General features: G+C 36.6%; 2 protein-coding genes across 3 annotated transcripts; one reads left to right on the top strand and one right to left on the bottom strand.

The window, feature by feature from the left end:
* The first annotated feature begins 773 nt into the window (after positions 1 to 773).
* On the top strand, positions 774 to 10,714 carry LOC306847202 (regulator of G-protein signaling 18). Its single transcript, XM_079381025.1, has 6 exons — positions 774 to 1,118; positions 1,778 to 2,292; positions 4,971 to 5,032; positions 5,222 to 5,352; positions 8,121 to 8,287; positions 8,896 to 10,714. Exons 2-6 carry the CDS (start codon positions 1,828 to 1,830, stop codon positions 9,064 to 9,066), a joined length of 996 nt encoding a protein of 331 aa, XP_079237151.1. The 5' UTR covers positions 774 to 1,118; positions 1,778 to 1,827; the 3' UTR covers positions 9,067 to 10,714.
* Positions 10,483 to 26,038, bottom strand: atat1 (alpha tubulin acetyltransferase 1). 2 transcript variants are annotated; one of them, XM_079381023.1, is made up of 12 exons: positions 25,598 to 25,830; positions 23,896 to 23,956; positions 23,706 to 23,797; positions 23,472 to 23,529; positions 23,265 to 23,378; positions 22,300 to 22,401; positions 21,806 to 21,851; positions 18,441 to 18,515; positions 17,034 to 17,238; positions 13,464 to 13,567; positions 13,264 to 13,345; positions 10,491 to 11,736 (listed from the first exon to the last, which is right to left on the bottom strand). In XM_079381023.1, the coding sequence occupies exons 1-12, from the start codon at positions 25,687 to 25,689 to the stop codon at positions 11,460 to 11,462; spliced, it is 1,308 nt and encodes a 435-aa protein (XP_079237149.1). In that variant the 5' UTR covers positions 25,690 to 25,830; the 3' UTR covers positions 10,491 to 11,459. The 2 variants fall into 2 exon arrangements, with proteins under 2 accessions (XP_079237150.1, XP_079237149.1); XM_079381024.1 differs by lacking the exon at positions 13,264 to 13,345 and having other exon boundaries at positions 10,483 to 11,736; positions 25,598 to 26,038.
* Between the last annotated feature and the right edge of the window lie 30 nt (positions 26,039 to 26,068).

Genomic DNA, 26,068 nt, shown 5'->3' with positions numbered 1-26,068 from the left:
GAGAGCTTTTTTGTTATAAATTAAATTGTTTTAATTGCAAATAGAAGCTCAGTGTATTATCTTTATATAAACAGGCTAAATGAAATAACTATTTTAAGATAGTAAGAACAGGTTGAATCCCAAACAACCCTATATGAAACAAAACGAGAACAGAAGATTTTATTAGATTATAAGTATTTCTCAGTATTATCTTGATACTTCTTGGTATCTTGATATCCAGCTTGATGGCTCTAAAAACCATCTGTTGTGTAACTGCTCCATCTATTGGACAAAGTGCATTCGTAAACGTGCAGAAAATCACAGGTCTCTCGACTCTCACATGTGTTTTTATTATTAATCTGTTAATTTTTATTAAATAATATTGTGTAAAATAAAATAATAAAACTCATAAGAATAGCCCATCCTATCAAAATGGGGAAAGTTGGCATTCTTGTTGCGCTTCCATGAAATAAAACTAAACGCATTACCTGTAGATGGAGCCACAGTCAAACACCTGTTATAATCATGATTTATCATGAGATCCTTCAGGAATTCATATAATAAAATATGAATGTGTAATAATATAATAAATAAAGTTTTTATCGTTCAGGGAAGCACATATTAGTCAACCAGCTGTTATGCGTTTCCTTGCGTAAAATTGTACCATATAACATGGTTTACACCCAATCATAATTACTAAAATTGTTACTGCGGCAAACCAATAAGATATTAATATTTTGGCTAGAAGCTTGCACAATCGTTCTGTAATTTGTTACATATCTATGCCATGCGGTGGCGTTGCTGCAGTAATATCTGTAGTAACTATTTAGTATTGTGACTATAGTTACCCATAAACGCTCTTTGTCATTATACTACTCATCTACACAAGCAGGGCAAGTCCAGACTGAAATATAGGTGTGACAAAAAGAAAATAGGCGTTGCTTTTGTCATTCAGGAGTAAAATGAAAAGAGAGGCAAGCCAGACGTGATTTTGACGGCTACACGAAGACTCGCTCCGGGTCCAGTCGCTCGGTGTAAATCCGGACTCTGCTAGGAACCCGAACCCACTCCGAATCGCTCGGATACAAGACACGTACAAGGATTTGTCATGAAAAGGCGAGAAAAGGATCTAAAATAAGGTATATTTATATGACATGTGCACCATACTCAAGTGCTTATATTTCACGTTGGTTTGTTTACACGCTGCGCTGGAGACGCGACGCGACGCGCCAAGCTGGAGCGCTCCTATCCCCTGTGAAGAGCCTTTAGTTGATTATATGAGCGTTTTCTGGTTTGACGCGTCGTGTCGCGTCTCTGTCAGTGCAGTCATGAAGCGTCTCGAGTCTTGGCTTGATTTTAGTCGTTTGTTACAAATGTAAAGGATAACGTTGGTTATATTTTAACCTTTTAACTAGGTTAACAAGCTCAGTAGTTGTCGACAACAAACGCTGTTACTTTGCAGCAAAACTTTGGGAATGTGTTAAAAGATCTTGGGCTAAATTAGGTACTTGTCACGTATCTATACGTGTCGTTAATATTTTTTACTACAAGAAAGCAATTGTAAATAAGACTGTAGTATATTAAAAGTAGCACAGTAAGCAGTAACCTATAACCAGTACCAATTATCTATCTATCTATCTATCTATCTATCTATCTATCTATCTATCTATCTATCTATCTATAAAGCAGCTTATCTCTATCTCAGTGATGGGTAGTTAGATAGACATAAGCTGAATAAGCACTGTATGTATATTTAATGTAATTCTTTTTGTTTTGTTTTTTGATGTTCTTTCTTTAGGCCTCTGGCATTCTCTGTGTCTGTCTTTCTTTCTTTTAAAATCCAGCATAATGCTGCGTAAATTCAGTTCAGAGGGGGCGTTGTTGGATTTGGACTTCCTGCCCTGGGGGGATAGAGATGGGACCCCGGACACCTTGGATGATCAGCCAGATGGAGCCTCAGCATCCTATCCTTGCACCCCAGATGCAAAGTCAGGGAGTGCTGGAAAGGGGGAGCTTAAGAGAGATCACAGCATTAGTGTGGAAAATCTGGTCGACTTGGAGAAGGACTCTGGTTTACTGAAAGTGACGAATCTTAATGAGAGTTTTAAAGCGTACAGTGACAGCCAGCTCGCTGCTAATGCCAAAGGCAGCTGTGAGAGTGTGGGAAAGTGTGAAGGCCAACCCCACTCCCCATCATCCATACTGAAATCCGGCCATATGCCCATCTCCCCAAAACCTCCCCACTATCACCGACAGCAAGCTCGGGCCAAACTGGCAGCTGCTAAATTACACCTTAAAAGTTTGTTTGGACAGGTAAGTTGGGAGACTTTCTTTAGAGTATAGTTAATGAATTTTATAAAACTATTTTAAAAAAATCACATTTTGACAATTTGACGTTTTTTATTTTATTTATTTTGACAATTTGAAGTTCATCAGGACACAATTGACCGTTCGCTTGATTGACAGGCGATCTGACCAATCAGAACGCAGAGATTATGCGCCGCCGCGGTGTTAAAACGGGTTAAAAAAAAAGATAGACTGAATTGAAACTTTTTCAATATAACTAAATATAAAAATGTGCGGAGGGTTAAGCTGTGCTGTTGCTGGCTGCCACGGTAACGGCAATAAGCTAAGGTAAACCCGTCATGTTGTCATGTCCGGCGCAGTATAAATTGCTTTCAGCGCTTAAATTAAATACTGAGTTAAATAATAAAATAATATGTTAAAACGTGTGCTCTCATCACTCTGTGGACGGTCACTGCGACACTATAAAGTGATGAAACTATGGCACTGTGTACTTTTTAAAACCATTTCCACAGGTTTCAAGTTATATTGTTGGCTCGGAAAATATATAAACGCGCATGCGCAGTAGCCGCAGCTGTATCCCCTCCAGCCTTAACCACAATTCAGACAGGAGAGCAGATTAAGTGTGTTCTGCGGTTGAAATAAAACACTTTCTGATGTTTATTTCGTGCTTTAAGTACATATGAAAAGACGATCGGTTCACGTGTTTGAACTGAGGCAATACAGTGATCTGTCACGACGTTAAAGAGCCACAAGACGGTATTTATTGTTTGAATTTCTTTAAAAAATGACTCAGTTTTAAAGCTGAGGGTCCTGAGACCTTGTTTAATATCAGAAGTCACCTGCTCTGTCTTCTCTGTTGGTGTTTTGTCAGTTTCCTCTTTGCTCTGCGATGTGTTTTTTGTGTGTGTTGTGAGAGCTGCATTGTTTGTCGGTCATGGCAACAGTAACTAAGGGTGGGCGGGTTATTTCTTCTGGTCCAGTTGAATTATTATTAATATTTTTGAAACTTACATATATATACAACATATATATACATATACTAGTCAACATTTGAAGTGGATCAAAACCTTTCATCAAAGTTGTCCTAAAACCAAAATGTGTTCTTTTCTTAGGACAGCTTTGATTAACTTTTTTGATCCACTTCAAATGTTGACTACTGTATATATATATATTATATTTATATATACAAATATAGCATTTGAATGTGTTTTTAACAACAAACACTAATGTTGAAAAGTTTAGGTTTGGTATATATTTTTTTAAATGCGTCTCAAGCTCACCTAGGCTACATTTATCTGATCAAAAATAAAGTAAAAACAGTAATATTGTGAAATATTATTATTAGATTAAATAACTGCTTTCTATTTTGATATATTTCAAATGTAATTTATTCTTGTGATATCAAAGCTGTATTTTCAGCATCATTACTCCAGTCTTCAGTGTCACATGATCCTTCAGAAATCATTCTAATATGCTGTTTTACCTCTCAAGAAACATTATTATTAAAGTATATTTTATTTAGTATATTATTAAAGTCAAATAAGTTGAAAACAGTTGTGCTCCTTCATATTTTGTGGAAACATGACACTTTTAACATTTTTGATTAATAGAACAGCATTTTTTAAATTGAAGTATTTTGTAACATTATGCATTTCCTGTCATTTTTGATCAATTTAATGTGTCTTTGCGGAGTAAAATTAATTTCTTCGAGAAAGAAAATATTACTCCAAATATTGAACAGCACTGTAATTCTAATTTGCTTTTGTAACACACTTAAAAATATATATATTTCAAACAAATGGTCTTATGTTTGTAATTTGCAAGAATAGCTGGAATTTAACCACTGTAGTGAAAATCCATGACAGCTATATTCATAATTACTTGGGATATTATGGCAGAATGCAAGACCTCACTGATTCCTTTATCATTGACCAGCCTTTCTAACCGAGGCCAAGACAATCAGAAAAGCTTTTATATGTCAGCCAGCTGGATAACAGTACCTCATTTAAGTCTGCAGAATTTGGGGAAAAAATGGTACTTTAAACATAACAGAAACCGATAAATAGAAGATCATATAACAGTGTAAGCACTGGACTGATATGGCAAAACAGTTCCTTCAACTGGTCTGAAACATTCTCACACTGAACCATCTTTATTGTTGAACCCTGTTTTATATTTTGTACAGTACAAGATGTCTTTCACATACGTCAGGAGCAGCAGGACTCCAGCACTGCTTATTCAGAACTCACAAGCCAAGTGTGATGAAGTCAAAGACATGAATGCAATTGCGTTACACAAGTAGCCAAGCTCACTCTGAATCAGTTTTACCCCTTGAGATATAATGTTGCATTGTCCAAACAGTAAAAGGAGAAGCAAGCTCTGAAAGAGGAACTGAATGTTCTGGTGTTATATGAGGGAATCACACTATTGATGCAATTAACTACAATATTGTTGCAAGAAATCGTGAAGAGATACTGTGGAACAAAAACGTTCATTCTTTGAAATAATTTGACATCTGATAGATCTGGCTTTGTGAGAATTCTTTCCATGACGTAACACCTTCATGACATTTGTTTAAGTCATGGAACATTTGTGTAAATTATACTTCCTTAAAGTCTTGACTCAAGTCATATCATCATGACAGTGTTATGCATATCAGTGACCTTTTTTTTTTTTTACACAAGGGTTCACCGCAGTCCTTGCATGCGAATCTGGCGAATGCAGAGCACAGAGAGAACGTAACCAGGTAAAATCAATCACTTCAGTCACATATTTTTTCAATTTCATCTTCATTTCACTTTTGGCCTATTCTCTGTCCACCACTTGCAAAAAAAAACCTTCCCCGGCCCTTTATTTTGGCCCACTGTTATTGATTCCACACATTTTTTTCTGGATATCTTTGTAACGTATCCCCTCACCCTCTTGTTTCTCTCAGCGCTAAAGAGAGGCGTTCTCGAATGCCTTTCCTCAGGCAGTGGAGTCAGGTGGGCCACAGCAGAGCTCAACTCAGCAGGAAGGAGATGGAAAGTTGGGCCAAGTCCCTTGATGCTTTGCTGGAAAGCAGAGGTGAGCGCTTGAGCCGCCAGGCAGCTGGTCAAAGGACGCTTGCGAGACACTGTCGCGTCACATGGGTCATGCTAAAGCAAAGCCGTTGTTTTGCTAACTTTGACCTGGAACGTTGTTCTTGGAAATTGAGATATTTGTGGCCGACTGCCAATCCATGCTTGAAAAGTTGTTTTAATGAAAATGATACATGCAGAGAGCATCATATCCTGCCTAGTATCAATACTGGATCATGTAGCATTATAAAAAACACTGCCATTCAAAAAAACTAATACTTTAACTCATCAAGGATGCATTAAATTAATCAAAGTGACAGTAAAGACATTTATAATGTTTAAAAACAAATGCTGTTCTTTTGAACTTTCGATTCATCAAAGAATCCTTGACAAAATCGCAGTTTCCACTAAAATATTAAAGGACTTTAACATTGATAATAATTAGAAATGTTTCTTGAGCAGCAAGTCAGCATATTATATTGACTTCTGAAGGAGCGTGTGACACTGATAACTGGAGTAATGATGCTAAAAATTCAGCTTTGCATCACAGGAATAAAATATGTGTTCAAAAAGAAAACTTTAATTGGAAGATTTCGCAATAGATTTACTGGACTTTTGATCAAATAAATGCAACTTTTGAACCATAGTTTATAGGTCAGGTTGGTTTGTGCTCTGTATAATTCTGTGGTTCAGCTATGAAACCCATTTATTACATCATTGAAACACCCTTGAAACTGCTTCCTCTTAACATTGAGGAACCACTTTCACGAGTAGCTTCAGGCATGAGTTTCAGGAGAATTCCCAAACTACATGAAACGATATGAAGAAACTAGATAACGGAATAATGAACTTTTTCCCCCAGAGGCGGAGAGCGCAGATGTGCAATTGCACAAATTAAACCACCAAGATTTTTACATTTTCAGAAGGAAATGAGAGTGGGGCTTGTTTGTCGCATGATGCCAGGCATTTGTGAGTGGCTGTCAGGGTTAAAAGAGTCCAAGCGCAAGGTCTCTAGATATGATTCCAGTCCCTTGAGTGAAAGGTTCATTGTGCACCAGACAAAACATTTTAGTTGGATTTCTTAGGATAGTAGTAGCAAACTGCTTGATTTGTGGTATCATTAACGTTCGTAGCGCTAAGTGTTGAAGTTTATTACTTACTGAATGTGGTTGGGAGTAATAATAAGCCTTAGAAAGCACCACTGATAATTATTGCTGACCTTGAATGTGAATGAAATGCATGTCTCATAACAAGTTCTAAGAAACTTTAAGCTTTTATTATTAGTGCAGCTTGTGATGTGTAAACAGTGGACTAATAGCGGCTATGGTTACACTTGATACCTGACGTCACGGTTCCAGTGATTTTTTTATTATAAATACGACTTAACGATTAACAGCATCTCGTCATTTACACCTCTTGAACAGCTGTTGAACTGAGAAAAGTAGTATTGACAGAAATTCAGTCTATTCTGTGTCACTGCTGTTTTGGAAACTCATACTCTACATATATACACAACAGGTGCTTATGTGCATATATACACAACAGTCCAGTTCAGAGAGAGATCTATTAGAAATGTATATATTTTTTTAGCCTAGAAAATGTTAAGGCTGTGACACCTCTTAAATTATAAAACTTTAAATTATACAACATCATACCTTTTATGTAATTGATACTCAGTTTATTGTAGAATTTATTTAGTTTTAACATTATTTTTATTTGACCAAAGCCATAAGATTCAGTGTATTGAATTGACAATACATGAAGTTTCCATATTACAACATTTCTTAAAGCAGCATAGCAACATTTCTAAAAATTGTGACACCCAATAGCATCCTTTGGTCTATTTCTGCAGCATGATGGGAAATAAATAATCTCACTATATTTTTGCAATTATTACAAAAATTATTATAGTGTTAACTGTAACTATAGACTTAATTTTTAAGCTTTGCATTATTTGAAATGACTTTAAGCAACTAAGCCAATACCATATTTTATTTTACTTATACATTTTAAATAGAAATTCAGTACTTTTGTGCCATTTTTTTTTATGCCAGTACATAGGGTCAAGCTTATGGAGGACTAAACCTGCAGAAATTAAAAACAAACACAAATAAATATATAGATGAATGAATGAATAAATAAATAGGAAAATAAAGGAATAATTATTTGATGAAACAAATAGAACTGAATTTATTTTTATTACCTTTTTGTCTTGTTTTCAGTTTATTTTACACTTTTATTTACTTGTTTTCATTTATTTTTTAAATTATTGATTTATCTAATTATGTGTTTATTTTCATATTAATATATTCCCATATGTATTTTTCCAATTTTTTTATTTATTTCTTTCTTTTACTTTTCCTTGTTGCTTATACAGCATTTAATTACTCATTTGAATCTTTTCGTGAACTGTGTGGCGGGTGTGTTTTGGTGACTGGTTGAAATGTGGGAACAGCAGTATGTTGTAACTCCAGAACCCGGCCCCCCGTCCGACTTCTATTTTCTCATTTCGTGTCGCAATCTGCAGTTTAAGGGTTTTTAGAAAATCAGAGGGAAGGAAGGTTTGTGGTGTGAGATAAACCCTCAAGATATCCCTGTCCAAAGCTTTTTCTTTCCTGATTTTTGTGACGAGTGTTATGTGACGTGTGGGTGTATAGCAGAATGCATGTGAACGCGTCATCTGAGCCCCCCCCCTTATTTGTAAACAGAAATAGCTGTTTTTTCCCCCCAAAAGTTCATTACGGTTCTTTCTCTTCTCACCCGTCTTCTCTTCAGTGGGTGCCACAGTCTTTGAAGCGTTCCTGCGATCCGAGTTCAGTGAGGAAAACCTGCAGTTCTACACGGCCTGTGAGCAGTACAGCCAGTCGTCCAACAAATTCAGCCTGCAGAGACGGGCAAAAATGATTGCTGAGACTTACATCAAGCCTGGTGCTCCCAGAGAGGTAGATCTATCCAAATCTGTTTACTGCATTAAAAATATATTGCCTCCAAAATGTCCAAGTTGCTTTTTCTCATACAATGAAAATAAATGGGGACTGAGGCTGCTGAACGTATAAATGTAATAGTCCATCTGACAATTTCAATAAAATGAATTTTATTTTTATTTATTTCTTTAATTTTCTTTCCTTTTGTGGAGCTTGATAGTCCTAGTGCCTACTATAAAAGCTAAATTCCTCACACAATTCTATCATATGACTTAAGAAAACTTTAAAATATATATATGTATATGTATGTGTGTGTGTGTGTGCGTGTGTGTGTAAAACCTTGCTTAGTGTACTGTGTTGGGCTAACCGAGACGTCATATCACTTGCATATTTGTGCTCTTTTGTTGGTTTTGATTGCTTCTATTTTCATCATTTGTCAGTCGCTTTGGATAAAAGCGTCTGCTAAATGACTAAATGTAAATAAAATAATATTAATTCATTTGTTTGCCTTTTTGGGAGCTTGACACTTTGTCTGTTATAAAAGCAAAAATCATTTTGAATATCCTTCAGTCTATCATCCTTGTGTGAATATTTGTGAATTATGAATTTCTTTCCAACACTTTTAGGTGAACCTGGACAGTAAGACGAGAGCACTGACCATACAGCTCCTCAAAGCCCCCTCTCTCACTTCTCTCTCACATGCCCAAAGGCGCATCTACTGCCTCCTGGAAATGGACTGTTACCCCCGTTTCCTCCAGTCGGAGATCTACCTCACACTACTGAGGGATTCATATTAAAACAAGATTGGGCAAAATGTCCGAAAACGGGGTCATCCTAAAAACTGAACGGACATCATGCCTGGACAGTGGAGACAGCAAACGTGTCTCTGTGATTTAAAAAAAAAATCATCTTAACTACTGAAGAACGTTTTAGTGAAATAAAAAGGGAAACAGACAAGCAAGGATTGAACTTGAGGCGACTGTCTTGAACTTGAATGCATAGAGTCTAAAGGGTCATGCAATGGGGAAAGAAGTCCTAACATTTTACAAGTTTGATTTTTAGTTGTTAGATTGAAACATATCACTGGACTAAATGGCATGTTGGCAGGTAACAAAGGGAAAACACATCTGGCAAGAAAGGGCTGTTCAGTGAAAGGCTGAAGCACTCATTAGGGTCAGATCATCCTTTGACTCCACTGTATGTGTGCTTACAAAGCAGCAGCACTAATGACTCGTTCCTCAAATTTACTTTAAATAATTATATAATATATTTAAATAGATATTCAAACAAAAACTCAAGCTCTCAGCAAGACAAAATTAAATTAGACTGTTGTCCAAATAAGCAATATGAACACATTTACTTTAAAGTTGAAAACTTCCTTGAAGGCTTGACAGACGGCCAGTTTGAGTTTAAAACGTTAAAATGTGTATTAGCATATTAGATTTTATGATCACAGATTGCATATTAAAGCTGTACACGTCATTCATTTGAAGAAAATGTGACTTGAGACATGTAAATCAAAGGTCTATCTCAGAGTTTGGCCCTTTTTAAATCTAAATAATATAAACTGAAGTTATTAAAAAGGGTTTTTGATTGTTTTTTAGGCAACTGTAGAATTCAGTAAATGCCACACATTTAAGTGACGCACTGTAGAGCATGTTGCTGGGAAATGCCACAAGCTGACAGGTTTAAAATGCAGACACAGAGCAGGAAGCTGCTTGACACCAGCACTAATACCATCCCACAAGCACACGTACATTTCCAAGACTTCAGTTAGAGAGCACTGTATTCTTATTATTGTGCACAAACACCTGAAGAACATCACAAAAATGTCCACTTGAACATCTGAGGGGGGACATTTTTCAAATGTATATTCCAGATGAATGCACATAGTGAAAAATTTCAGCTTGAGAACGAAGGGCTGTGATGTGCTGTATGTATTTTAGGTACTGTTGATGTCTGCTGTGACTGACACACTGAAGACGGTACATGTATTATTACTGTAGAAATGCTACTAAGAACCGCATGCACTAATGTCCTTGGTCAAATGTTCTCCAAGGGTTTAATCTGTTTGTTTGAATATAATATAAATGATTTCCTTAAGGGAATGATGTAATTATGTGATCAGTGTACAAGAATGAGCATCAGTTTGACTGTCAGAGTATTTGTTTTTGTTTTTTGAGAGCAGCGATAAAAATGAATCGAACAGAACAAAATGTTCAACCATTTAATTTAATTTCCACAAAAACGTCTGTACTTTTGCATAGACCTGTTTGTGAAAAACATGATAAAATCAGATTATAAAAGCACAAGCCATAAAATGAATAGCTGAAATGTTTATAAATAGGACTGATAAAAAAACAAAACAAAAAAAGTTACAAATAGCTGCTGATGTTATTTTCATTAAAAGGTCTTTTTCACTTATGTGGTTTAATAAAAATTCCTAAAAATAATTTTTTCCTCATTATTCTCACTTCTTTGCAATGTCCATTTCTGTTCTTAAAGGGATAGTTCACCCAAAAAACTAAATTATGTCATTAATTACTCACCTTCATGTCGTTCCAAACCCATAAGACCTTCGTTTATCTTCCGAACACAAATTAAAATATTTTTGATGAAATACGAGAGCTTTCTGACCCTCCATAGACAGCAACGCAACTTACACATTCAAGGCCCAGAAAGGTAGTAAGGACATCATTAAAATAGTCCATGTGACATCAGTGCTTCAACCGTAATGTTTTAAGCTATGAGAATACGTTTCGTGTGCAAAGAAAACAAAATATTGACTTTATTCAACAATTCCTTCTCTTCCATGTCAGTCTTCAACGTGCGTTCACGCATTCTTCTGCTTATAAACAAAGCGCAGGTCATCTGGGTTCTACGTTACAAAAAAAATTATTTTTGTTTTCTTTGCACACAAAAAGTATTCTCGTAGCTTCATAACACTGCGGTTGAAGCACTGATGTCACATGGACTATTTTAATGATGTCCTTACTACATTTCTGGGCCTTGAACGTGTCAGTTGCGTTGCTGTCTATGGAGGGTCAGAAAGCTCTCGGATTTCATCAAAAATATCTTGATTTGTGTTCAGAAGATGAACAAAGGTCTTACGGGTTTGGAACGACATGAGAGAGAGTAATTAATGACAGAATTTTCATTTTTGGGTGAACTAACCCTTTAACATCTTCCGTCACCAGGGCCGCGTGCTGCGATACTCTTGTTTCTGTCGGACCCACTGAGCCGTACAGCGGCTCTCCCCAACCGTCCAGGACCATCCGCCTCTGCCTCCACCCCTCGCCATCTCAGCCGCTCCACCTTTCCTCCAGTCCTCTGCTCTGTTCTGTGACACTTTGCTAGGCAGCTCTTCTTTGCAGTCCAGGGGTGTTATGGAGGTCTGTTCCTGAACATGATCTTTCTTGGCGGTGGCAATTGTCGGAAGGGACACAACCTGGCCTTGAAGATGCGGTCTGGAAAAGATGAAGAAAAACAATGAAAGATGGAGAGGAAGAAGCAGAACATTAAGCAGATGATTTCAGGTGAATTAAGTACAAGGCCAAGGCTGAGAAGAGAAGCAGCAAGTGAAATCAAACTTGTCTCAGAACAAGAAGAAAGAAAATGATAAAGTAGGAACATGCACATACTGTATTTTCTGTTTTGAGTCATAACCAGGCCCACACAGAACACAAACTTTTGTGATTTTGTTTTTGTTGCATTGATTGTAAAAGAAAAATGGTTTGGATATAATAAAATGTTAAAACTGATCTGAGAGCACTGGACACTTAGCTGCAGCTGAAAGCATGATCATATTAAACAAAATATTGAATAAACCAGATTTTTTCTTCCTTTTTGTTCATTCGGCAAACTGAAAAACATACTGAAAAATATGCAAATTATAAATAAATAAAAGCTTAAGAAATCAATGTTCACATCAATGTTTTCCCTTGTGAAAAGAAGTGCATTTAAAAAGAAGGCTTAAAATTTACATATTTTAGTATTTTTCAACACTTGACTATGCAGTGCAATTATATGAAAATGCATTATAATTTACATTTAATAAATTATATTAAATGCAATTATGTGAACTTTGAGTGTATTTTTGATCCACTTAATTAGGAAGCATGTAAATCTTTATAACTAATTTCATAATTACTTTTATTGTCTTTGAAATATGGTTAAAGTGTACCGCCAAATGTACTGCAAAGCATTTATAGTAAACTAAAATATACTTGAATGTCATTTCTACAGAAACTTATTAGATACATATATTTGTAATAATGTTGAAATTTAGTACATTTAAAATATATTAACCTTAAATCTAATATTGATTATCTAACTAAAGTTAAATTTATTGAAAAAAGATAAAATTATAAAATACTTGACGTGCTTTAGTAAAGTTAGTCAACATTAAAAATAAGTCTCCTTTTTTTTGCATAAACAAATTAATCATATAAAATGTACTTTAAACGTAAAACTTAAAAGTGCTTTAAGTGTCTCTTCAAATGCACTTAAGCGGCCTTTTATTTCATTAATATTATCTGCAAGGACAATTACATTACAAATATACTTCTAGACCTAAAGTACACAACAAGTGCGTATTCAATACAATTAAATGCACTTCTTTTTCACAAAACTTAGTCAGAGACCTTGAGGATTTTTGTCCTCCAAAAAAACATTAACAAGCATGACAGTATGGGGAGAATTATGCAGCAAATTTGCATGCTTTGGGTTAATGGTTTGCTCAAATCCTAACCCTCAGTGAGAGCTATAATAAAATGCTTAGAGTAGTGAACCTCATTAACAAACAAATTCAGCAGAAATCGCCAGTGCTTTCTGTGGAATTCTGTAGGCGTGGATTCTGTGGAGGCCTAGTCATTACCTCGCTCTCAATCCCTGGTGCTTTCTTCAGTATTCGCTTCCAATTCACATGTAAAAAATACAGCAAGCAGCATCAGTATAAAGTGACTCTCACAAAGGTTATGTGAGAAAAGCCCGACCTTTCTGAAGTGTGTTTGTGTTCCACTGCATCTGCATTTGCCCCTGTGTCACACACTCTCTCACAGAACTCTGCTTTCAGCCCTGAGGAAGCACACACGACAGCTACTAATGGTTTACTAATGTGGTTTCCTGTGGACCATCGTAACGGTTCACGTTGTGCCGTGGTAAATGGTTGATTGCGGTTCAAACGGTGCATTACCTGGAAGCTTCAAGGGGTTCTGCTGTTCCGCCAATAATTGCCCGAGTTCTCTGCTGTTGATATGGCGACTGTAGAGGTTGCTCCTGGCAACCAGGCCCTGGTGGCTACAGGATATGAGGAAATGGACAAACAACAGCGATAGAGGTACGGGACAGAGGGCCGAGGAGAAGGGAGGGGAGGGAAAAATGAGAAATAAATGAAAGAAAATGAACAATAAAAAATAAACGTGACAGAAAAAAGGCACAAATAAAAACGGAATTAAACATAACCTCAAACACAAATTCAAAACCCAACATTGTATGAAAACAAATTCCAGTGAAAGAGGACACAGGCAATGATTGTGTAATGTGACGGTGGATTTTTTTATCTAAGACTAATATGGTGTAATGTTGCAACTTAATGTCTGGTTTCCTTTTGGACATTTAGGACATTGAAGTCAAGGGTAGTGGCTGATATTTTAGGACTTAAAATATCAAAGCAATACGCAGCTTGATCCACAAGCTTTTCTCATTTTTATTTTATTAAGCCATTTATTCTGAACCATTTTGAATTTTAACCTTTAAACTGATAGAATTGGCATTTTAGGGGACGCATGTAGTTTAGACAGGTTTCTAGAAGAGTTTAGTTATCATCATTTATCATCTTAACTACAGTATAATGTTTGACTACCAAAAAGTATGCAGATACTTCTTCATGTTTCACATGAGATCTATTGTTTTAGAATTTTAAACCATACAAACTTCAATTTTTGCAAAATGCTCTTTGCTTGGAAAGATTATCTAAAAAATATCTATGTATCTATATATACACTTCTGATAAGAATATTAAATGTTTCTTGGACAGCGAATCAGCATATTAGAATGATTTCTGAAGAATCATGTGACACTGAAGACTGGAGCAATGATGCTGAAAATTCAGCATCAGAAATAAATTACATTGGAAAATATATTAAAATAGAAAACAGTTACTTTAAACTGTAATGATACAGTATTACACAATATTACAGCAATTTTTTTACCTTTGTGAGCATAAGAGACTTTAAAAAAAATGAAGAATTTTATTTGAACAGTTGTATTGTGTGTATTACTCATATTTCTGTATTTCTGAAGATAAAAAATCTGGCCTGAAACCAAGGTCCTGAGGTGCTCCTGACCATAAAATCTAGACTCTTAATACATGACATTTCCTTTCCTCTACAGTCTGTTACAATAATCTGCTATATGACAAATGAATTCATTGCCAAGTGATTAAAGAATACCTAGAATTTTTTTCAACTGTACATTTTATTACTTGCTGCTCAGGACAGAGGATGTTTGACAGTTAACACTATAGTAAATTGACCTGTAAAACCTCTATTCTATCTTCTAAAACACTCTTATTAGAAAAGCTACGGAAAAGATTTTAATTACAAATGTGTATCATCAAATCATTTTACAGGAAATCGGATCGTTCATACTCTCACAAGGCAGAAAGCAAAATCATAAAGGTTTAGTTCAGTCAAACAATAAAAATTCTGTCATGACTTTATCGTCAAGCTGTTTTCCACTCATAGGCTGTTATTTTATCTGAGAAACCAAAATTCGACAGAATCTTTTGAAGATTCTTGAAAATTCTTCTTTTGGGTTCCACAGAAAAAATAACAAAAGTGTAAGTAAAGAATGACATCAGTTTTGATGTTTAGATGAACTATCTTTTCAAAGAAATAGTTCACCTAACGATGAAAATTCGCTAAAAATGTCTCAAAAACCCTCAGGCCATCTAAGATATTGATTCATTTGTTTCTTCATTTGAACAGATTTGGAGAAATGTAGCATTACATCACTTGCTCACCAATGGATCCTCTGCAGTGAATGGGTGCCGTCAGAACGAGAGTCCAAACAGCTGATAAAAACATGGATATTATGAAATACCATAGCAAGAGTAGGGGTAGTCTCAGCCTCAGACGTCACGCCCACGGACCGTTGGCTAAACGTCTGATGCATATGGCACACTTTTCTGGAGACACTTCAGGAATGTCGAAGTCGTTATCTGACTGGTTGAATTAAACCGGATTTCCGGGAGATGCGAGTGTCGCGTTTATTTTCGGTCCGCCGGAAAACAAAGATGCCGTGGCGCCAAACCCCCTCACGAAAGAAGAAAGCCGTCGTGTTTACAAATATGACAACGAACGCTTATAAGGGTCAACTAAATGCTGGATTTTCAAAAGTATGTGAAATATTTAAAGTTCGCGACATAGAATCTTTAAAATACATCCGATAGTTTCACTACAGTTTATTATTGTGGCGACATTTCCACGCCCCGAAACGTAACGCTAAATGAAACGAACTGTGATTGGTTGTTTGACATGTCGGTGGGCCTCATGGGTGGGCCTTGGCCAATGAAAATGGACATCTATTCCAGACCTTCAGCCGTCAGTCTGAAGGTCTGGCTACGCGAGACTAGAGTAGGGGAGACCGGGGGCAATTGTAACATTTTTTACACAAACTCATCTTTTGATACAAGAAACCAATAGAGGTGCACTAATTCAAAATAATTTATATAATTTCACTAATAAGGACAAGACTATAATATTAAATTAAATGCAAAAAGTTGTAATTGCCCCCGGTCTCCCCTACATTAGTGTAGCTGAATGAAACAGTTTGAAGTTAAAAACATCTTGATGGGTTTGTTCCTTACAAACACACAGCTTTTCCCTTCACAGGTGTTAATTGATGGACTGGAGTTGTGTGGATTATTGTGATGTTTTTATCAGCTGTTTAGACTCTCATTCTGACGGCACCCATTCACTGTAGAGGATCCATTGGTGAGCAAAAGATGTAATTCTCCAATTCTGTTCCCATGAAGAAACAAACTCATCTACATCTTGGATGATCTGAGGCTGAGTAAACTTTCAGCAAATTTTCTATTCTGGGTGAACTACTCCTTTAATTTGAACTAACTAAGAAGTTTAAGACAATGACGTTAAAGACTGAGGGTCAATGAAAGCTGAGCCTAGATCTATTTAGAGAGCTAGCGTGGAATGAGAGAATGAGAAAAGGAGAGAAAAGCATGTGGTTAAAAGGAAACAAAAGTTGAACTCATCGAATAAAGTGAAGGGTTCGACAACAAAATGAGCGTGTCATAATTTGGGAAGTCAATGCATAAAACGAGCATGTCATAATCAAAGATGAAAGGAGGAGAAGAAGAAAGAGACAGGAGAGGAGTAGAAATGTTTAGCGCTTCTCCAAAATAAAGTGGTCAAGGCCGCTTACATGTTAGAAGAATAAACAGACCACGTATCTGACCTTATGCGGTACACAGTGATACACTAATGATGCACTAATGAGCTGAATTCACATTCCTGCCGCCAAGTCGACCATGCACTTATCTAACACAGGAAGTAGCTCATAGTGAACATGAACGACCTTAGTGTCTCTTCGCTTTCATTCCCACAGAGCAAATGCTCTCAGTCGCCAAAATAAGCCCCAGATGGAAAAAGCAAAGAGGATGACATGTAAATATTTGCAAGCAAAGTGCTGGATTTAGACTCAAGTATGCTGTAACTGGCCGGGAGGTGTGGTTGAGATGTACCTGGTGCGCTTTGCCCTGCAGCTGTCGTTGAGCTGGGAGGAGGGGGTCCCGGGGGCCGCGGCGGGGCGGAGTGGGGCCCGGCTGGGGGAGGATCCCACACTGAGCGAACGGGATTGTGGAGATGAAGGAAGCAGAGGGGGAGAGTGGGGGGGACCCACGGGGCGAACGAACGGCCAGGGGAGAGCCCTCTGCTCCGCCCGAACCACTGCGGAAGAGAGGAAGTGACTCCTCTTACTGATTCCTTAACAGTTCCATTTATGATTCTTTTAGTACTTTTAAGGAAGAGAAATGTGAAAAAGTGAAATGCAATTCCATTGCCTCACTATAAATTACTGGCTCATTACAGTCATTCATTCAGGAATCAGACTTCACTGGTTGTGCTGTATGCTTTTGATTCACTATAAAGAACTGCTTGATTAGAGTCATTTGTTCGGAAATCAGACTACATTGGTTATGTTGTATGTTTTTAATTCAGTAAAAATGACTCATTAGAATCATTTGTTCGACAATCAAACTACATTGTACTGTATTTGAATCACAAAAAAGAACTGGCTCGTAATAGTCATGTGTTCAGGAATCTGATAACACTAGTTTATTTTTTTGTTTTACATTGCGATTTTAACTCACTAAAACGAATCAATTCTTTATAATTATTTGTTAGACAATTAGACTACACCAGTTGGCCATATGGTTTTGAATCACTAAAAAGAACTGACTAATAAGAGTAATTCGTTCAGGAATCAGATTACATTAGTTTACTTTTTTTGCTTTTACTTGCTTGTTTTTAACTCACTAAAAAGATCTGACTGCTTAAAATCATTTTAAAACAATTTAGACTACGCCTATATGCTTTTGAATCACTAAAAAGACCTGGCTCATGAGAATGTTTAGTATCGGACTACACTAGTCTTATGTAGTCCGTATCACACTGTAAAATTAATAGTGAATACTGAAAAGTACAGGAACAATATTTTGTCCGCTTCCACATGAACCGTTAAAATGTCATTCCATTCCTGTATTTTAAAGAATAACACCAGTTCTGTATAACAACAGATTTTTTTGTTCCACCTTGACACCTGTATACTTGACTGAATTGATACATGGATTTAAATACTCACACAGCCTCCTGATTACAACCCTAATATGTCTAAACTAGGAGTGAGGGTACTTGTTCCTTGCAAAATTCCTGTGATCACTGAAAAAAGCTCTTTCCTAAGAGCTCTAAAGTAACTGATGGACCAAATCAAGACATTTAATGAATAATGGGAGGCCTGTCTCCAGCTGAAACTATTTATTACAGCGGCTGGATGATGTCAGTATTCAGCTAGTTGGTGTAAATGTCAGCTACTAGTGTCTGTATTGTGCCAATTGGTTAAATATACGACACGGAGACTATGTGTAACCCACCTTCTCTTTCCATTAGTGAATACGGTTTGATCTCTCCCTCTGGCTTTTTGGGGGGAACTTTTCTCAATTGGACCGCTGTAATGGTCAGAAAGAGCCAAAAGAAACAACTGGTATGATTGAGAATAAGTCTGGAGTACAGCAAGCAGTTAAACAGCACACTGCACTCTTCACACATATTCATATCAATAGATATCCATGGGCATAATGCCTTTATCGATTATCATTCCACTGCACTTTGGGGAAAACATGTAGGACTTATCTATAATTGGATTTTAAAGGGGGAACAGCAAGGGATCTTATAAGGAAGTGAATTTGTAAGAGAGTTGTTGTGACTGATTGATGTGGGCAGAGGTTACGAGTGCAAAGGAAGAGTCTATAGTGAGTGGACTCTCTCTCCTTAACCATGAATGTACAATAAAGGAGTGATAAGTAAGGTGGAAGCTGGGTGACAGTGGGGGTAAGGGAGGGGAACAATAGATATTCAATGTCCTTACAAAAAGCCGTACATCCCCTGATCCGTCGAAGGGGAGGGAGGTGTTCCTGGGTGGATTTCATGAGACAAAGGCACTTGAACAATAGGTGTTTTGAGTTGTTTGCATGTTAAACTCAGTCTAGGGCAGTTATCAACTATAAACAGCCCAGATCTGGGCTTGGTGAGTCATATATATACACATAAATAAATGCACTGGAAATGTTTTTGCCAGGCACAAAGATTATAATATGAAAATATACAGGTACATCTCAAAAAATCTGAATATCGTGAAAAAGGTCAATATTTTTTGTCACTCATTTCAGAAAGTGAAATCCATATATTATATAGATTCATTACACAGAGTGAAATATTTCAAGCCTTTATCTCTTTAAATTTTGATGATTATGGCTAACAGATAATGAAAACCCAAAATTCAGTGTCTCAGAAAATTAGAATATTACATAAAATCAATAAAAAAACAGAAATGTCAGGCTTCTGAAAAGTATGTTCATTTCTATGCACTCAATACTTGGTTGGGCCTCCTTTTGCATGAATTACTGCGTCAATGCGGCGTGGCATGGAGGCAATCAGCCTGTGGCACTGCTCAGGTTTAATGGAAGCCCAGGTTGCTTTGATAGTGGCCTTCAGGTCATCTGCATTGTTGGGTCTGGTGTCTCTCATCTTCCTCTTGACAATACCCCATAGATTCTCTATGGGGTTGAGGTCAGGCGAGTTTGCTGGCCAATCAAGCACAGTAATACCATGGTCATTGAACCAGCTTTTGGTACCTTTGGCAGTGTGGGCAGGTGCCACGTCCTGCTGGAAAATGAAATCAGGATCTCCATCAAGCTTGTCAGCAGAAGGAAGCATGAAGTGCTCTAAAATTTCCTGGTAGATGGCTGCGTTGACTGTGGACTTCAGAAAACACAGTGGACCAACACCAGCAGATGACATGGCAGCCCAAATCATCACTGACTGTGGAAACTTCACACTGGACTTCAAGCAACATGGATTCTGTGCCTCTCCAGTCTTCCTCCAGACTCTGGGACCTTGATTTCCAAATGTAATGCAAAATTTGCTTTCATCTGAAAAGAGGACTTTGGACCACTGAGCAACAGTCCAGTTCTTTTTCTCCTTAGCCCAGGTAAGACGCTTCTGACGTTGTCTCTGGTTCAGAAGTGGCTTGGTAGCCCTTTTTCTGAAGACGTCTGAGCGTGGTGACTCTTGATGCACTGACTCCAGCTTCAATCCACTCCTTGTGAAGCTCTGCCAAGTGTTTAAATCAGCTTTGTTTGACAGTATTCTCAAGCTTGCGGTCATCCCTGTTGCTTGTGCACCTTTTCCTACCCAAATTCTTCCTTCCAGTCAACTTTGCATTTAATATGCTTTGATACAGCACTCTGTAAACAGCCATCCCTTTCCGTGATGACCCTCTGTGACTTACCCTCTTTGTGGAGGGCGTCGGTGTTCGTCTTCTGGATCATTGCCAAGTCAGCAGTCTTCCTCATTATTGTGGTTTCAAAGAACAAGAGATACCCAGAATTTATACTGTAGAAATGGTCATTAATTGAAACTCAAATGTAAATATTCAAATATTTTGAAATACTTATTTTTGACGTTCATGAGCTGTAAGCTCTAATCATCAAAATTAAAACAAAAAAACTTTTTAAATGTTTTACTTTACATGTAATGAATCTAAAATATATGAAAGTTTCACTTTTTGAAATAAATTACAAGAAAAAATGAACTTTTTCACGATATTCAATTTTTTTTAGATGTACCTGTAATATGATGGTGGTTTATATCAGGAAATACACTTGATTTGAGTATAGAAGCACTAAAAATATTAAACGATAAAATAACCAAAAATGACAGCTGTGAGCTTTATGGACGAACACAACAAAGAAAGACTTTTCTTCAATTAATTGTGGAATCTGGTCAAATGTAATTTGTTTGCAAGGCAGCAAAATAATATTGTTAAAGTTTTAGAGAAACTTCAAGGTTCTGGACAGTCTAAGGTTGACTCGCCAGTTGGCTGACAACTATATTTGGAACATGACATGCAAGTTTAATTGTAGGAGCGATAGCCTAACCCTGAGTTATGCAAGTAAACTTGTGATCCTTATCAACTCTCTGAAAAAGACAAAAATGCTTTGATCTCAAACCAAAGCCATTAAGATGAAGGAAAAATAATAACAACTATGCTATGATATGTTTGTGACAGTTGCAGTTTTACAGTGAGACTTAGACTAGTTGTACAACTACAGTGTTTGTCACCAGTATGCAGGGAATATTTTTAATTAATTACTTTTTAGTATTATTATACTCTATTATAACATAATATTTTAGCTTATATTTTTATAATTTAGTTTAATTTGGAAGATTTAGCCATTTTTTGTACTTTTGATTTTTATATTCTATTTTATGGTTTATGAATTTATTATAAACATTTTATTTTAATTATTTTATTGTATTTTTGTCCATTTAATTTTAGTTTTTACTTTTAAGTTTTTCATCTAATATTGATATTTTCTTTCAATTAATGAAAATGATTTTGAATATTTATTAAATAACAATAACAACAAGGATTCAAATACAGTTGTATAGCCAAAATAAATATTTATGGCAGGTATTTCCTTGTCACTGTCAGGTGTAGCTTGAATGGACTGTATGTAAAGTGGTTCGAGCTGAATTACTTGCAGAAATTTGAGGAAGAAAAGAAGAATAAAAAGAGGAGGAATTTCAATACAGTGCTGCCTCGCACGTACTATAATGAGGAGAATGGAAGGTTGTTGTCCTGAGAGAATAAGGCATTGAACACCGGCACAGATCCAGAACAACATTCCAAACCCACATAAGAACACAGAAGATCAGTGATGCAGTCAGGCATTACCTGATCTACTCTGGAAGAATCCACTGAACACCACAAAGTTATTCACCTGAGAAGAACAAGTGTGACAGGACAAGAAATTAATGAATTGCATCATAACAATCAAGCTTTGCAACGGTCATATCCACACCTCATTTTTGGAGGAAAACACTATTGTATAAAGTACGTATTGTGTACAAATAAACACGCTCGCACGTCATGCACATAATCCATATCAGGATTTACATCCAAGGCATAACATGTTATTATGGTATCTGATGAAGTCCTTTTCATCAAGTACTGTAATCTGGTTTGTTTCGATTACAAACCGTTTGGATTAGTGTTTGGATTTCTGAGAAGAATAACATTGTGTTCTCCTAACCAGGTGTGACGTAATTATCTGCACAGGAATTAAACCTCACTGGTCCAAAATCTCACTCCACATAACTTCAAACATGCTCTGATTGGCTGATTGTTTCGCGCCATGCAGCACTTTCACTTTAAAAGGTGGATCATACCTGAGGCACACTGTTCTTGAGATCATAGTGCTTTTCTAGAAATGACAGGAATTTAGGAGAAGGTCTATCGTACGCCATCTGTTCAGGCTCCACCCGTTTGTGCTGCTCAATCAGAGAATATGATCAGAACAGGAAAACATGAGTCACAAAATACACACAGCACTGTTTAGGAGTAAATACAAACAGGTCTTTATACTTTTCTATTGGACATAATAAAAAAAGAATAGCTTATGCAAAGATGAAAATTCTGTCATAGTTTACTCACTCTCATATTGTTCCCCACCTGTGTCACTTTTAATTTTTTTTCACCGGAAATCGCAAAAATAGATATTAGGAAAAATGTTCATGCTGCTCTTTTTCCACACAAGCTTCAAAAACTTTAAAAAACTGCAAAAACACAGTCCATACAATTAATGCGCTATATTCTATGTGTATGGCAGCTTTGTCTGAGAAATACACCAAAATATATGATATTCAAGTTTTAAATTTAAGTTATTCAATGGAAATCTGAATAAAATGCAAGTATTTTAACAAAACAAAAATCTCAATGCGCAAAACGTAGTTTCACTTCTGCAAATTCAACCTTGCCATGTAGCATTCAGCAAGGTTGAAACGCATAAAAACCAATGTGGTTTAGCATCATTAACATCAAACTGGTCTTGATGGGGCAAATCTGAATATGTGCACTTGCAAATAAGTTTGAAAAGCTACGGTGAAGGGGAAAATGATTTGGGAATAAAGAAGTACATTTCAGTCTGTCCTTCAGACTTGGAATAAAATTAATGAATTATATTGACCTTGTACTTGTATGTTTTTGTATGGAAAAGAGCAGCATGAACATTCTTTGAAACATCTATTTTTGTGTTCCACGCAAGCAAGAAAGTCACATGGTTTGGACTAAAATGAGGGTAAATAAATAACAGGATTTTCCTGCAAACTAAATCAGGCTGCCGACAGACACTCACTTTCAGCATGAAGTCAAAGAGCTCGAGCCCATAGCCATGTCTCTGCAGTGTCTCTGTCACATAGAAATCCAGCACACATAAAGGCTCGGTTTCCAAATGCGCCCCCCGTTGGTCCTGGATGCAATTACAACATACTGTAAATCACTAATGTCTCAAGATTTAAAAAAAAAGATTTAATTACCAACTCAATAATGAGCAAACACTTACAAGTAAAAACAGCTTCTTGTAGCCAACCTTCAGAAATCCAACGATAACACCCCTCCTGCTGGTAAAGCAAAAGACAGGAAGAAGGAGTCAAAGATTGTTATTAACAGCAGAAGTGCATGTGTTTATTTCTAATGGAAATGGAAAAACAGGAAGGAGAGAGGTCAGCTGTATTGACATGTAAATAGATTAAATCTGAAGCATAGGCTGCTGGAGGGATAGAGAAAAGGAGAGAACCCGTTCTGTTCTCCATCTTTCAGGAGGTAGAGATGGTGTCTATTGGCCTGGAGCTTTGCAGCACTGGTTATAGGAGCAGGCAGCTGCTGGGCCTGAGGAGATACACACACACGTGACATGATGACAGACTGAAACTGACAGTGAATTACATCTGCAAGCCCAAAAATAGACAAAAGACAGTCATTATCACCTTAGAGGAGGCTTTGCCCAGCTCATCTACAACTGTACTGATCTGAAGAAGAGGATCTGGTCTGGAGAACAAAAAGCAGGTATGTTAGGAATCTCACACAGAAATGAGCATTTACGAATCCAGTTATGCAACCTTTACAAAGCATAACAATGTTAACAGTGCTATACATTTTAACAGGGTTTTCAATAGCTGGCACTGATATCAAGGTGGTCAATGGCTGATATAATATGAAATATATACATATAAACACCATGAGATATTTGATGAGTGCAGGTTTCTTTCCATGTTAACATATTTCATATTAAAACATTTGGGTGGGACATATCAAATGGCTTGTCCTATTTTTTTAAACAGCCAATAGGCTGCCGTTACATCAAGAGTTGTGAATCATGATTTGTTCTGAGGGTATGTAGAGCAATGGTTTTCCACTAGGGGGCATCTCCAGGGGGCCCCAGTAAGTAATTCTATTAATATAATCTTTTTAAAACTGTAAAACACACACACACACACACAAAAAAAAAAAATAATAATAATAATAATAATAATAATAAAAAATAATAGTATAAATAGTGCAAGTAGTGCGTTCACACTGAAAATTCCAAAAAGAAAAAATCTATTTTAAATACCCGGATGATGCACTTAAATAACCAAAATAAAAATAGAAGTATGGAATGTTGGCTACTTAATGCACTCAACTGTCACAGCTTTAATTACATCGCGAAGGGGCTCTGATTATTAATGACAAAATAACTTAATAAAATTCATACACTACCTGGCTGATTACACAGTGCATAAGTAGCTACATAGTGTATAAGTGCATCGTGTAGTGCGTCATTTGGCATTGGGACGCAGTTAAAAACTGAAAAATAATCATTTTGATTTCATTTTAGCAAATTAAATATACACAATGCTGGTTAAATAAAAATCTTTTTGGTGAATTATAGAATTCATTTAAAATCTAAGTTGTTGTATTAATTGTAATGTATGATGCAACATACAGCGTTGGTCATGTATGCTAAAAAAAATTAAATTAAAAAATCCCCACAAATTCCTTCATATAATGGCTTTTCCTTGCATTGCTCTGAAAATACGGAATTCATTACCTGCTTCCATTAGAAATGTTCCTGCACTTGAGTGCTTTAAAAAACTGCTTAAACACATCTTTTCAGTAGCGCTTTTAACCATTATTGCTATTTATATATTACTTATTATTTATTGTATAAGAAAAGTACATTACCAATAAAATGTATTTTTCAATATTTTATTGTATTACTTTTATAAAAATGTATTTATATTAAATTAAAAAATACATGCTTATCCATTAAAAAAAACATATCTATTAGAAAAGCCTTTTAATAATCTATGTATCTATGGCATGGTGTGATTTCTTATAGTTTAAATACAGTAAAGTCTGTTGCTGTCTTTCTGAATCAGCACGGTTCAGATTAAAACAGACTCATGTCAGATTTGTTTTTTTATTCAGGGCCGCATTTGCATCCTCTGACATAAAGCTCTCCATACAGCATTAGGCTTATCATTACAGGAAAGAGATGACCAAATGGCACATTTAGCCTAATAAAGAACATCCTACACCCCCACTGGTAGCAGTATATGTACTGTAACACTGTAACAAGACAAAAGCAGTGCATGCTGCAAACAGATCCCACCCATTTCTCCCAGCACACATTAAAACATACATTACCTCCCATGCGCTTTCGGACCTGCACTCAAGCTGTTATCCAGCACAGTAATTCTCTCGGGGAAAAGCGCATTCAGGTCGAAAGGGAAATCCATTGTAAGGACAGAACTGAAATCTTGAGACAATGCACTACTGCAGATTCAGATGCATTTATCACAGTGCCAATCGATTCTCACTCCATCCCAAGCCTGCACTTAAAATAGCAGTTCCACATCAGTAGTAGCTGGTTTAAAGGCACAGATGTACAGCGGCGTGATCAGCGCTTCCTCTGTCCGCCCATTGTGTTTGTGTTACACCGCTCACACGCCTGCAGGAGTCGCCTAACACCTGCTAATGTTTTATACTTTCTTGTTATAGTTCTGAAAATGTAAACAAAACAAAACAAAAAATCTTTAGACAGTGCCAGAAATCTGCGGCTTCAGAAGATTTATTTCCGTTTCCTCTTAGCAACGATCGACGCACAACTTTGCGCTG

This window comes from Barbus barbus (genome assembly GCF_936440315.1).
Source record: "Barbus barbus genome assembly, chromosome: 27".
NCBI classification, from domain to species: domain Eukaryota; kingdom Metazoa; phylum Chordata; class Actinopteri; order Cypriniformes; family Cyprinidae; genus Barbus; species Barbus barbus.
This window is presented reverse-complemented; position numbering and strand designations above follow the sequence as displayed.